At 38.5% G+C, this 13,802-nt stretch overlaps 1 protein-coding gene across 2 annotated transcripts in view; it reads right to left on the bottom strand.

Moving 5' to 3' along the window:
* The window catches only part of ZNF608 (zinc finger protein 608), a 109,914-nt gene that overhangs the window by 58,039 nt on the left and 38,073 nt on the right, over window positions 1–13,802 (bottom strand). For both annotated transcript variants that reach the window (XM_032790753.1, XM_075067180.1), the window contains exon 3: window positions 1,679–1,934. In XM_032790753.1, the coding sequence (XP_032646644.1) occupies window positions 1,679–1,934 (256 nt within the window). The remainder of the gene's footprint in view (window positions 1–1,678; window positions 1,935–13,802) is intronic.

Consider the following 13,802-nt stretch of genomic DNA (forward strand, 5'->3'; position numbering starts at 1 on the left):
ACACCCACACATTTCAACACTGGTTAATGCAGACCACTAAAGAGAAGATTGGAGCTGCTAAGGACAGCCATCTCTGCTGGAATATTCTAAAACAGAATTTATATTGTGCTTTACAAACAAACAATCTAAAAGGATCAATCTGCCTTATGAATCTGTTGTAGACATACCGAGAGAGAAAAATGGATGGATGAGAGCACATAAAAGCAGGTAAATCTGACTCTCTATATTGATTTTTCAGGGGACACTGTAGAGCACTTTGGTGAGGTCTTATATATCATTGCAAAGGACCAGATGCCATTGTGCATATATCTCAAGGATGTCAGGATATATTATCAACTGATGCACTGTTGTATTCTTTCATTATGGACTTTTATAAATAATCTGGTTTTCGTTGCAGAGGAAGTTAAACCACTACAAACTGAATACACCTGAAAACAAACAGGAGACAATACTCACAATAGGATCTTTTAGCCATAATTTGGGAAATACCTTATTATTATAGTTATTATTACATCAAAACTTGCAATGGTTTGAAGTACACATACAGTATTTCTATACAGAAGCTTCACAACTTACGCAAGCATTCCATTCCAGAACTCCTTGCATAAGCTGAATTTTGTGTAAGTCAGGAACGTATCTCCGACAATTACGTGCCAAAAAAAAAAAAAAAAAAAAGCTTACAGAACTTTTTCCTTAAGTCGGGTTTGCGTAACCCAAGAGTGTTTGTAATTAACAGGAAATTCAAATTTTAATAATGAGTTTTTAGAAATGAAAATGGAAAAATCTGCATATTGCAGCATAATCCTCTATTTACTTTATTTTAAATCACCAGCCAATCACCAGCTCATATTCCCCAAAGCTCTACAGCACTCCTATATGGCCAAGTGCCATCTAAGGATATTGGAGAAATCAGACTGGGTTAGCTAGCACTTCAAACAAGCAAAATGCAAATAATTGATAACATAATTTAGGAATATTTTTAATTCAGGTCTTTGGAATAGCTTTCATTATATAAACATGCAGTATTGATCAAGGTGCCTGGTGCCAGAATTACGCTGTTCTATTGTTTTCACCTGTACCACTCATAGGAGCACACTCATAGTATACATACCCCTCAAGAAAGACACATAATAAAACTCTATTTTGCTAATAATTTCTTAATATTATGATTAACTACGTCATTAATTGATCATTCAGTCTTACACAAAGTCAGTTAACACAAGACTTTAACAATGATTTTAAGGATATGAACAGGCTCGTGGCATGGCTACAAAGCACTGTCGCAGGAGCGCTCCCACAGCAGTGCTTTGAAGTGTGAGTGTGGTCATACACGAGCGCTGAGAGAGAGCTTTCCCAGCGCTCCTGGTAATCCACCTCCACAAGGGGATTAGCTCCATGCTCCCAGTCTCGGAGCCTGTTTACACTAGTGTCTTTAAAGCGCTCAGACCTGCTGTGCTCAGGGAGGTGATTTTTCCCTGAGCCAGCAAGTTAGAGCACTATAAAATGTAAGTGTAGACAAGTCAGTAACTTATTTATAAAACTGTGACAGACACTGCAGGTGATGGGAGTTGAATAGTCTTGAACCACCTCAGACAGGCACTACAGGGTAAGTCCCCTATTATACCTATCTAATATACAAGCCTAAAGAAAAAAAACACAACAAACAAACACAATTTACCTTCTTCGGTTTCATGCCACACAATCCCTTCCAAGTTCACACTGGTCCCAGGCTCACAGGGTCCAAGACATTCGGGTTCTGTTACTAGTCCAACCTCGCAAGTATTTACACCCACTGAACGAGTCCGTACCAAAAGCTGTTCAACTGGTGCAGCAATATTGGATGAAGATGAGGAAAAGTAGGAAGGCAGAATCTGAGGCGTGATACTGCTGGAAATCGGAGGTGGAGGTGCAGGCACTGTAAACAGGGGGTCAACCTGAAAACAACAGACAAACTTACTATAATGGTGCTGAGAGATTTTTTTTTTTAAATCAGTTTGCTTAGAGCTTAAATCAACTTTAGAGTACATAGGTATTTAGTATATCACAGGATAATTTCAGTCTTGCACTCATTTTTTTTTTACATGGATCCCACATGCTGCATATGAAAAAATTATAGAAAATCTGTCTTGCTAAACAAGACAAAACACTAAAGTTCTAAAAGAATATTCCCTGCGGCCTTAGACTACTAGTATGAAATAAAAAAAGAATTAAATCCACTGTTTTTGTTGCCTCTGGCAGAGGACTGATTTGTGGATGGAAACTAGTTTTGCAAAATTGGAACAGCATTTTTCTTCCTTAAGAAAGACACTTATGAAGACAGTACAAAGACATAGAAATGCCATGTTCTTCTGTACACCATACAAAGACATAGAAATGCCATGTTCTTCTGTACACCATACAGCACTGATGTACATGGAACAACTCAAATACCCCTATGCCATGAAACATGATCTCTTGTCATTCAAGCTTTTAAAACACATTAGGCTCATCCAGCTCATAACACTTGGACACAATTCTATCTACGATCTACGCACATACAATGTCAGAGATTATGACTTTTTTTTAACACTACAACTATCCCGCTAAACTATAAGGCTTATATACATTTTACAAGAATAAAATTAATTAGACAGTTACGCTATATGCTGATTTAAAAATAGCACCACATTTTTGCAGATAATTATACCTGTGCAACAGGAGATTTTTCTGCATGTGGGACTTGATCCTCAAGGTGCTGACCATTTTGGTCTAACTTAGCAAAATCCTTAGTTATGTGATGGGAATTTGTTTTAGTTTTCCATTCTGCATGCTCAGTCACATATTCACCCTTAAGCATTTCAGAAGCTCAATACTTTACTATGGACATAATGTTCTCTTCATCACATAAAAGCGGAAATAAAAAATGAGGAAATGAGCTTCCATTTAAACAGCTGAACCAAGCATCCTGTCAGCTTTTTGTTTATGTCAGTTAAACAATCCTGCATACAGCTGTACATTCAAAGGATAAACTAATGTTCATTTGGTACATCTGAGCCAAGACTCAACCAAGGAACACTTCACCCATTTGAATGTTAAGTTTCCTGCTTTCAAACCTGTAATAAAATTTCTTTACCTCTATGTTCCTTTACTGTTCTGCATCCCTGATAATATAGGCATTTAGAAGTCATATCCTTATATGTTTTGATTTATGTTTCATGTAAATGCAGCTTAAAGCAGATCACACTGACGGTTACTCTTTTAAAGCCAAGTTGACAAATGCACAGAGAGGGAGGGAGATTACAGAGCACATGCTAATATCTATATTCTTTATATCCCAGAATGTTCATGATGAGAAAAATCTAATGAAAATATGAAATGATGAAAAACTTCTTAAAATTGTAATCTGTTCCACTCTAACAACAAAGACAGCCAATTTCTCTTAATCATCATTCATACAATTGAAAATTGACACTATCTAGCTATGCACACAACTCTAAATATATATGTAAGGACTGAAATTATTTCCTTAAAAAATCACTTATTCTTCATCTTAATTGTTCATAAACAAAAAGGAAGAAAATTATGATTGCAAGGCACAAAAAAGATGAAATGTAAAGATAACTGGCTGGAGTCTCATCTCAGTTACACCGGGGTAAGTGATGTAATTGAGATCAGATTCTTGTCCAACATACTTATCACATTAGAACTAACAACATTGCTGAGCTAAACACATAGTGGACCAAACTTCCGAAAAGCACAGTCTAAATTTTTATCCACAATTCAGCATGTATACATTTCTTGCATGTAATTGCATTTCTCAACATGTGTTAGTTATATATATGTAAAATGCATTTGCAGGTACAAGCAGGATATGTAATGGTCTGACCTACATGCATAAAAGCAATTTGCACACTTTTTTTTTTAATATTATACACTATTTAGTGTCTTGCAGTAATGGTTTAAAAATTAATTTTGTTTCATACAAGAAAACACTACACATGGAGGGGGAAAAAATAATCAAAGAATACAAATATTACAGCAATTTGTAAAACTGAAGGCCTGATTCTCCATTTCATTACGCCATGTTTACACCACGGTGAGTCTACTGACATTAATGGAGTTATTGTGGCATAAAAATGATGTGATACAGTACAGAATCAGATCCTAGCATCCTTACACTTATCTTTCTGCCATCAAAGTTGCAGAGGGAGGCAATAATAAAAGAAAGCTTTGCAGCATGGGCTGAAGCAGGAAGCTCAAATACCAGCTGACTGCCCAACAGCTGATCATTGCAAGATTTCCCTGAACTAAATATGAAATAAAATAGCTATGTACGAACAGCATTCAAAAGACACTGATTCTGGGCTACACAGATCCTGACAGTAGCTTGCCAGCAGATCATTCCCTGGTGGAGGGGAACTACTAGCTGAGGTAGAGCACATGGACCTGGCTCCTGCCAAGGCTACCCTTGCCATCCAAGTAAATCTCTACTCCTAGTATAAGATGCCTTAGGGATCATATACCATTGCCATAAAGTAGAGGAGCTCCTAAGATGTTCTAACTCACGCTGGCACAGAACCAGAAAGTCATAACTGGCACACACAAGCCTCTACTTATTTCCCTCCTATGCAGAGTGCAGCTCAGCTGCAAAGGAGAATTTGAGCCCTGTGCCTTTATAAAATTGAAAAATGCTAAATGAATTGCAGCTGGGAAAATTCCTGTTTCACAGATGACATCATTCTTCTATAGGATGTACTCATCACAAAGAGAGGAGAAACACTAAATATTTGCTACAGCAGAGCTAGGGGGGGAAAAGGATGTATTTTAAATGGACAAAGACAATATGGCACACTTTGTAATACTTTGGAAATGGGAAAACAAACAATTGAAAGGGAACAAAGTGCACATCTGATACTGTACCCCTTTAGCTATTGTTATAAATAGTTTTATTCATTTCTAGTTTCTCTCCACTTACTAATAAATATTTAGATTTTATTGTTAAAAATACAATACAGCCATAAGGAACCAGGAGGGAGGAAAAAGCTGCAAGGTGAATACTACAGTAAAAAGGAAAGATTGCTCTATGGAATTAATATAAAAAAAATCATTTGTAAAGAGAAAGATTTTACTGTCCTTCCCAGTTTGTGCTTGAAGTGAACATTTCCTCACTCATAATAAAAGTTGTGTGTAGCTTCAATAGTGCTCCAGTTTCCAATAATTTAAAATTATTTTAACAGATTGTTTGATAATCATAAAGTTTGATAATCATAAAGATAGTTCTCAGTGATCAGTGTGGTACAAGTTTTTTTTATGAATGCTCAAAAGGGAACTGATGTAATCTATTAGAGTTAAAAAGAGAGAGGCAGGAAGGCCGCCATTTCCAGTGGAAAAAAGGCACAGAAGTTTAACATCTGGTGGTGGCAGTCTGTCAACCTGAGGAAAGTTAATGTCAAGAACAGATGCTCTGCCGTTTCCCACTGTTATTTTTGCATGATTATTCCCAGGTGCTGGTACATGCTGAGCAGTAGCCTTGCTATTTATCACACAAGAGATTCCAAGGGGCGGGGGGAGTTGAAACACAGGAAGGTTATTTACACAGATCATAGCTCTAAATGTACATAATCAAAGGGCTTAAAAAAAAATCTACAAAAATATTAAAGCAATATTTTTTACATTCACCTTATTTCAACGGCTTTTTTGACAGGTGATTAATAATGAAGGCTAAAAAACAAGAGTGTTGTTTGTGGCAGTTTTCCATTGCAGAAAGTTTGATTGTATCAAGCAGTGGTGGTTCTCAGGACTAGAAAGCTGACTGCAAATGAAGAATGTCTGCCAATGAAGGAATAGTAAGTGCTCCAGTGAGCACATCTCCATCTGAAGATGACAAAAAGACATTTTGGTGGCTGCACTATGGATGCATTGGTGACTGTATTTGGGTGGGAGAGTTTTAAGAGAGAAGAAATGTCATCTTAAGTGGAAACATGTGAGGCTCTTAATGTATGCAGATTTCCTTCAATTTCTCATTAGTTTTATTTTAGATACTGAAATTAAGCTCTGTGCATGACAGCCAGTCTTTCTGATGCAGTCATTAATCTCTAGAAGTACAGTCTTGGAGCTTTAAAACTCTGCCTCTCCTACAGGTGGGTTTCCTGCCCTGCAGAATGGATTCCACTGAACAACACTGAGTTCCTGTAAAAAAAGATAAAGCCTTCTGTCCTACACGAAGGAAGCATGTCTCCAAGGGCCTGTGGAAAACACCTGTGGAAAACCCATGTTGATGCAAATAATAATCTGGACTGTACACAAACCTATGGATCCTGGGGTTGTGGTGACTGAAAAGTGATTTAGAATTTTCTTCTAATGAAAATGTTCGACCTTTTCAGAGATTGTAAATAGATGACTTTAAATTATTAAATATGTCTTTGCTGTTACCTGGATATTTAAATTTATTTATTTAAACACATTAAATATTTTTTTAAAATATCTTGCTGAAACTCTAGATGTTCTTGACACAAATTGCAGAAACACGATAAATTATTAGCAGCCATACAATAGCCAACAAACCTTCAACTATCAGCCCTGGTCCAGCAAAACACATAAGCAGATTCACACTATAAGTATTTAAATAGTCTCACTGAAGTTGTGACAACTGTCTTGCTGAATTAGGATCCACAGATCATGGTCTCCCCCACCCCCCTTTTGAAAAAGGCTGAGTGAATAGATGTCCCTTGGAGAATGCTTTGAAGATCAACAGAACTGAACTATTTTGGACCAAGGTAGAGAAGCAGGTTCCAAGCTGAAAGCCCTTTACGGAGAACACTCTGCCACCAAACCTCCTCTTCTAAATCATAACAAATCTAGCTTGAGCACTTCCAGTGATAACTGCAGCAGCATGACTGGCGGAAAGAGACAATTTTTTTTCAGGCAGGAAAGGTTCTAAGACATTTTATGGATCATTTCATGGCATGCTTGAAAATGAAAGCATGACCTTTCCCAAAACACATCCTCCATTTAAAAAACAAACAAACAACAAAACAAAACAAAAACAAGGCCTGTAAGGAGGACTGCAATGTACAAGAAAATGCCAATTATTAAAACTGGCAATGGCATTCACCTTTTTTACAGATTTATGAGCTCATGCTTAATAAAACCACTGCTTCTCAAGTAGGGCTGGGGGAGCTCGAAAAATCGGTCCTTGAAGCAAGCTCTCCTTTTTGCCAGGTGGCTTTCCAAGATTCCACAGCCAAGCAGAGATTAAAGTAATACTAAGTTAAAGTATGCCTGTCCTCCCTCAATGGAGCACTGAAACAACAATGGTCCTAGAAGACCTGATCCTAATCCCATTTACAGCGTGTAAATCAGTAACTATTCTGTTGAAATTAATGGAATTAAATTATGGGAGAGGAGAAACTGACCAAAACTTTATAGATACAGATCTAAAAACCACTGTTCCCCTTCTAATTCTCCCACTTAATGAAACTGACCATATGAAATAATTCCTTCATCATCACAGAAGAATCTCAGGCTCATCTGAAAAAATCTCAATTTAATTTCAGTTCACATATCTCATACTTAAATAACTATCAGCCTTGTAACTCTCAACAATCCACCCAAACTAACTGGTCTGACAACAGCTCAACAGAATCGGGTACCAAATAACCAAATGCAAAGTGCAGCTGCTTTTTCAATCATTTTGAAAGCTTTAGTCACTCCTCAACTGCAGTTCTATCTAAAGACAATGTGAAACAAAACAATATTCTTCTCAACATTGAGAAAAATGTCAGTGCAGCATGAAATATGAAATACTTAGTATGGAAGAATCCCATGCACTGCTACAGACTAGGGACCAAGCAGGTAGGCAGCAGTTCTGCAGAAAAGGACTTAAGGGTTACAGTGGACAAGAAGCTCGATATGAGTCAACAGTGTGCTCATGTTGCCAAGAAGGCTAACGACATTTTGGGCTGTATAGTTAGGAGCACTGCCAGCAGATCAAGGGATGTGATCATTCCCCCCTACTTGGCATTGGTGAGCCCTCATCTGGAGTACTGTGTCCAGTTTTACGCCCCACACTATATGAAGAATGTGGAAAAATTGGAAAGAGTCAGGCAGAGGGCAACAAAAATGATTAGGGACTGGAGTGCATGATTTATGAGGAGAGGCTGAGGGAACTGGATTATTTTGTCTGCAGAAGAGAAGAATGAGGGAGGATTTGATAGCTGCTTTCAACTACTTGAAAGGGGGTTCCAAGAGGATGGATCTAGACTGTTCTCAGTGGTACCAGATGACAGAACAAGGAGTAATGGTCTCAAGTTGCAGTGGGGGAGGGTCTAGGTTGGATATTAGGAAACACTATTTCACTAGGAGGGTGGTGAAGCACTGGAATGGGTTACCTAGGGAGGTGGCGGAATCTCCTTCCTTAGAGGTTTTTAAGATCAGGCTTGACAAAGCCCTGGCTGGGATGATTTAGTTGGGGATTAGGTCCTGCTCTGAGCAGGGGGTTGGATTAGACGACCTTCTGAGGTCCCTTCCAACCCTGATAGTCTACGATTCTACATATGGGAAATTATCAAGAAATCTTTTGTAAGCGACATATGCTGCTTAAAAACCTCAGTGCTGTACAAGTTTGATATTGTTCAAAAAGGGTCAATTTCCCCATCTTAAAGATTTACTGTAGCAGTCCAACAGCTGGGTTATAGTTCCTCCCAGGTGGCAAATAGATACAATACACAAAAGTATTTTGATGATAACACATCCTCATATACATATAAGGCTCTAACTGTCTCTCAGATTTGAGACGAACAATTCAAAAGTTGTTCCACAGAAACTGGACTGAAAACATAGGAAACCAACTACGTTAATGATAATTCACAACACAAACTAGTAAGTAATAATATTTTTCAATAAATTCTAATTCTAATAAAATCTAATTCTAAATAAATTCAATAAATTTATTTTTCAATAAATTCTAATGCAGAAATGAACGTGAATAATAGATGCTAAACTACGCAGATAGCACTTCAAGACCTGTAGAGAAGATCTTGAAAAAAAAAAGAAAAAGAAAAAGAAAAAGAAAAATTAACAGGCAATGGTAAAAAAAAAAAAAAAATATCCTCTTCTTTCTTTGATCTTCTATACAAGTCCAGATGCTTGGGCTTCCCAAAGCAGCTCACGCCTTTTTAGGATGGGACAGATTAGCATTTGACAGCTGCCTACAATATTCTGCTGCCAAAGACTGCATCTGCAGAAGCCTGTTTGTCAACTCCAATGTTTGGCAGAGGCATGGGATGATGGCCAAATGGCCACCTTGCCAATTTCTAATAAAGATACTTTTCCTGTCCCAACCAAAGAAAATTCCACTGATTGGGATGAGTATCCCTTAAAAGTCTCTGTCACAACCTATCTCCACGGTAACATAAGCGTTCCTGATCCACTCCAAAATGGTCACGACAGGCTGCCTGACTCTTCTTTAGAACTTAGTGCAAAATAAACAAACAGTCTCTGAAATTCCCTAAATCTAAGGGTATGTCTTCACTACCAATATTAAAGCACTGCTGCAGTGGCGCTTTAACATGGCTATGTAGTCACAGCACCAGCGCTGGGAGAGCCTTAAAAAAAAAAATCCACCCCCAGAAGGGGAGTGGCTCCCAGCACCAGTGCACTGTCTACACTGCCACTTTACTGCGCTGAAACTTGCATCACTCAGGCTGGGCGCGTGTAGTTCTGTAACCCTTTCAGATAAGCATTCCACAACAGGGAAAATAAATGTACATAGATATTTTCCTCAGATGTCTGAAGGAGGAGCCTTCAGGATGCTAATCACCAAGTTCAAGTGCCATTCAGGGATCAGGCAATGCGCTACTAGATTCAGTTTATGAAAAGCCTTCAGAAAGCTGGAATAAATCAGGGTCCCTGCCTATAGAAATGCTGCTGTCCAGCCACTGAAAGTTGCTACTGCTGATGATTGAACCTTGAAGCAGCTGGTACTTAACTCCATGTCCAGCCTAGTTTGTAGAAACTCCAGATCTCTGGTACTGTGACATGGAGTGAATACATCCTTGCTCTGTCACACCACCAAGATGAGGTTTTCCAGTCTCAGGTACATATGTGAAGATGATGGCACCATGATTGTAATAACCTTACCTGATAAGCTTGTCTTCAGGTTTTCACTCTCAATATCCAGGGTTACAGAGCAAATCACCAGAGATCTCCAAGTCAAATCCAGCTAGTCACTGACATGATTGCTGTATCCTGGGACAGAGGTCTCTTCAGCCAGTCCAGAGCCAGTGATGATACTCTATGACTCAGTAATCTCTCACAGATTCATAGAGTTTAAGGCCATAAGGGACCATTATGACTATCTAGTGACCTCCTGAATATTGCAGGCCACAGAACCTTACCCATCCACTCCTATTATAGACCCCCTAACCTCTGGCTGAGTTACTGAAGTTCTCAAATCATGATTTAAAAAGAGACAAGTTACAAAAAATCCACAATTTAAACTAGTTTAAACCTACAGTGACCCGCGCCCTATGCCACAGAGGAAGGCAATCCCACCCTCGCCTCCACCCCACCCCGGCTGTCTGCCAATCTGATCCAGGGGAAAATTTCTTCCCAACCCCAAATATGGCGATCAGCTAAACCCTGAGCATGTGGGCAAGACCCACCAGCCAGACACCTGGGAAAGAATTCTCTGCAGTCACTCAGAGCCCTCCCCATCTAGTAACCCATCAGCAGCTGATGGAGATATTTGCTGCTAGCAGTAGCAGATTGCCTACAGTGGCATGTAGCCAGTCTCATCATACCATCCCTCTTCAGGATCCTTTACTGGGGTAATGATGTAAGTAAGGCTGAAGCCTCATAGGATAACTACAGAATCTATTTTAAATCTGCTCTGGCCTCCTTAGCATCTGCTAAATGCTTCTGTACTTTTCTGTTCTTTCTGGGCATCATCGGGTCAACTTGTGGTCTGTGCCCTACTTTCTTCCACATTCAGTCAAACACTGTGATTTAGCTCCCAGTCTCCATCAATTAAGGTGCATCGTGCTGAGTCAGTCCATCGTGTTACTTTTATTTCATGCAATGTGGATTGCCAAGACAAGGGTTCTATACCCTTGGACATTTCATGACTCCATGTGCTCCCCCGATGTATGCCACAAACTTGGCATTGTCTGACTAGATCCTTACGGAGGAGACTTTCAATATGTTCTGAAAATGCTATGTCTTCTTGTCTGGTGTACTTATGGATCACTTACTTTCTTTCCATGCCCATTGGCAGTGTCCTAATTAAAAGCTAGATATTATTATTATATATTATTATAAAAGCTAGATATTAGTATTGTCATTATGTAAATCATGACACATACTCATAAAACCACCACATGACAAAATAAAGTACAACAAAGAATGTCGTCTCTGTTTTCTTTCACAATCTGGTTCTAATCCTGAAAAGCGATTTGTATAATTACTATTCAACTATCAACCTGAATAACCACAGTTGAAAACACATAGATAACAAAATATTCTCCCCTCGCCCCAACAGAGTTTGCAGTATTTAAGGAATCTTAAATTATCATAATGATCAAATTCTGCTTTCAGTTACACTGGCGTAGATCCATAGTAACTCCACTGAAGTACAACAGAAAACAGAATTTGGCCCAGTGTGTTTGTTTTAATTGGCAGGGAGGACGTTAGCTTTTCAAGAGATTTTTAAAGGGCATAAAAATAATTGAAAATTATTGAAACATTGAAAATAATCCAATTGTAGTGAAGATTTTGAACTGGAAAATACTACATGTGAGAAAGAAACTGCTAATAACCATTCCTCTTCAAGATGTTTATTTTCTCCCTCTTTCTAAATTGAATTTTGTGTTGATGAAAAGTGCCAGACTGATAGCCCTAAACCATAAAGATAGATACACACATCAGTGAATGCTTCCCCACCTATCAGTATGCCTCAACTCTGAGCTAGAAGATCTTTTTTTTTTCTTTTTTCTTTTTTTTTTTTTTTTGGAGTGGGGGGGAACGACACCTGAGATTCTGTGCCCTTTTAATTCTTTTGCTCTCTGATGTAAATACCAATAAGGCTGTTAATTAATGCCAAGTGTAATTATAGTTTATATGAAGACCATCTGTCCACTAGTAACTACGATCACCAGATCATTTTTTATAGGTCACTGAACAGACATCTGATCGCCACAGCTTTTTCTCGCTATGCTGAATTCAAAGCAATGGCCTATCCTAGGGTAAAGATATTGGAACCCATCAACGCAGTGGTTCTCAACTTGAAGCCCAATTAGCAAATAGCTGCAGACCAATCATGTGACCTCCTCATAGCCATACGGGTAGTACACCTCTATCCCGATATAACGCAACCCGATATAACATGAATTCGGATATAAGACGGTAAAGCAGCATTCCAGGGGGGCGAGGCTGCGCACTCTGGCAGATCAAAGCAAGTTTGATATAATGCGGTTTCATCTATAACACAGTAAGATTTTTTGGTTCCCAAGGACAGCGTTATATCAGGGTAGAAGTGCGTATATATTGTGTGGACATAGCCCACATAACACACAGAGAGCTGCATATGGCCCACAATGGTAATTAGGTTGAGAACCACTGCATTAACCAATGCCATCCAGTCTCTTTCTCAAACATGTTCCATATTTCGACTGTTTTGCTTTTTCACTGATACTGTAAAGGTGCTTATACGACCTCATCCCTATAATATCTAAGCATCCAAGTATTTCTGGAGTTTATGTTTGCAACATTCCTGTCAGGGCATCATCATCTCCACTTTACAGATGCAGAACTGAGGCACAGCAAGCCTGTGGTAGAGCCAGAAATTTAACCCAGATCTCCTAAAGCTCAATTCTGTAATTTAACCACACAAAAAAATCCTTCCTCCTTTCCTGCATTACTTCATGAACTATTTTTATCAAACAACAGCGTGATAAAAACTAATGCAACTGTAACACCCATCTTCCCCACATAAGAAGAAGTCCTATTTTGGGTAATTAATTATATTGTAAATTCCTTGTACAATACGCCATCATTCCATGCACCTTTTATTTCCTTCTCTCCCTTTTTCTATTTAGATCACTCTGTGATCAATCCATTACAAGAACAACAACAAAAACACTTATTTACACTTGGTAGAAATTCAAATACTTTGCCCAAGTGAAATGAAAAATAAATATAATCTTAACTGTCATAAAATCATGAAATGCCTCTCACAGTTCTATCAAAGGATGTAGACCTCTAGACCCTTTGAAGAAATGAAACTGCAGTTTATCAAGTGTGATTTATAAGCAACACTGATTTAGCTAGGAGATAACACTGCTGTCTAATCATTAGTAGTCAGACAACAGCCATGTGAACACATCAATTATGGGCCACTGCCAGAAGCCCTTGAGATCCTGGAGATTAACAGCCAATCCTCTGTTTTACAAGCTCACATCAAAAAGAATATTAATAAGAGGAGGGGCAATGTGAAAGCTTGTGAGAGTAAGTAATTCAGCCACTAAAACAGGGCTTTTTTTTTTTTTTGCTTTTTTTGCTCTGCCTTGAATAGGTCCATGAAAGAAGCTGGCATAAGCTACAAAGTGTGGAGCTGCCAACTTCTCAGAAAATGTTTTTCATTAACATATGAGAAGTTGTAAATGGCCACAAAACCTCCGTTTGGTGTATAATGGCGACAACTTCTAAGTGCCTATCTTTAATGCATCAGTTAGACAAGAGCCATCATCATTCAAATATTTGCACATTAACATCCATACACAGAAGCACTCACTAGCTTTTCCCTTCCCTCAAAATCAGAGATACTT

Source organism: Chelonoidis abingdonii, chromosome 6 (assembly GCF_003597395.2).
Source record: "Chelonoidis abingdonii isolate Lonesome George chromosome 6, CheloAbing_2.0, whole genome shotgun sequence".
In the NCBI taxonomy this organism is placed as follows: domain Eukaryota; kingdom Metazoa; phylum Chordata; order Testudines; family Testudinidae; genus Chelonoidis; species Chelonoidis abingdonii.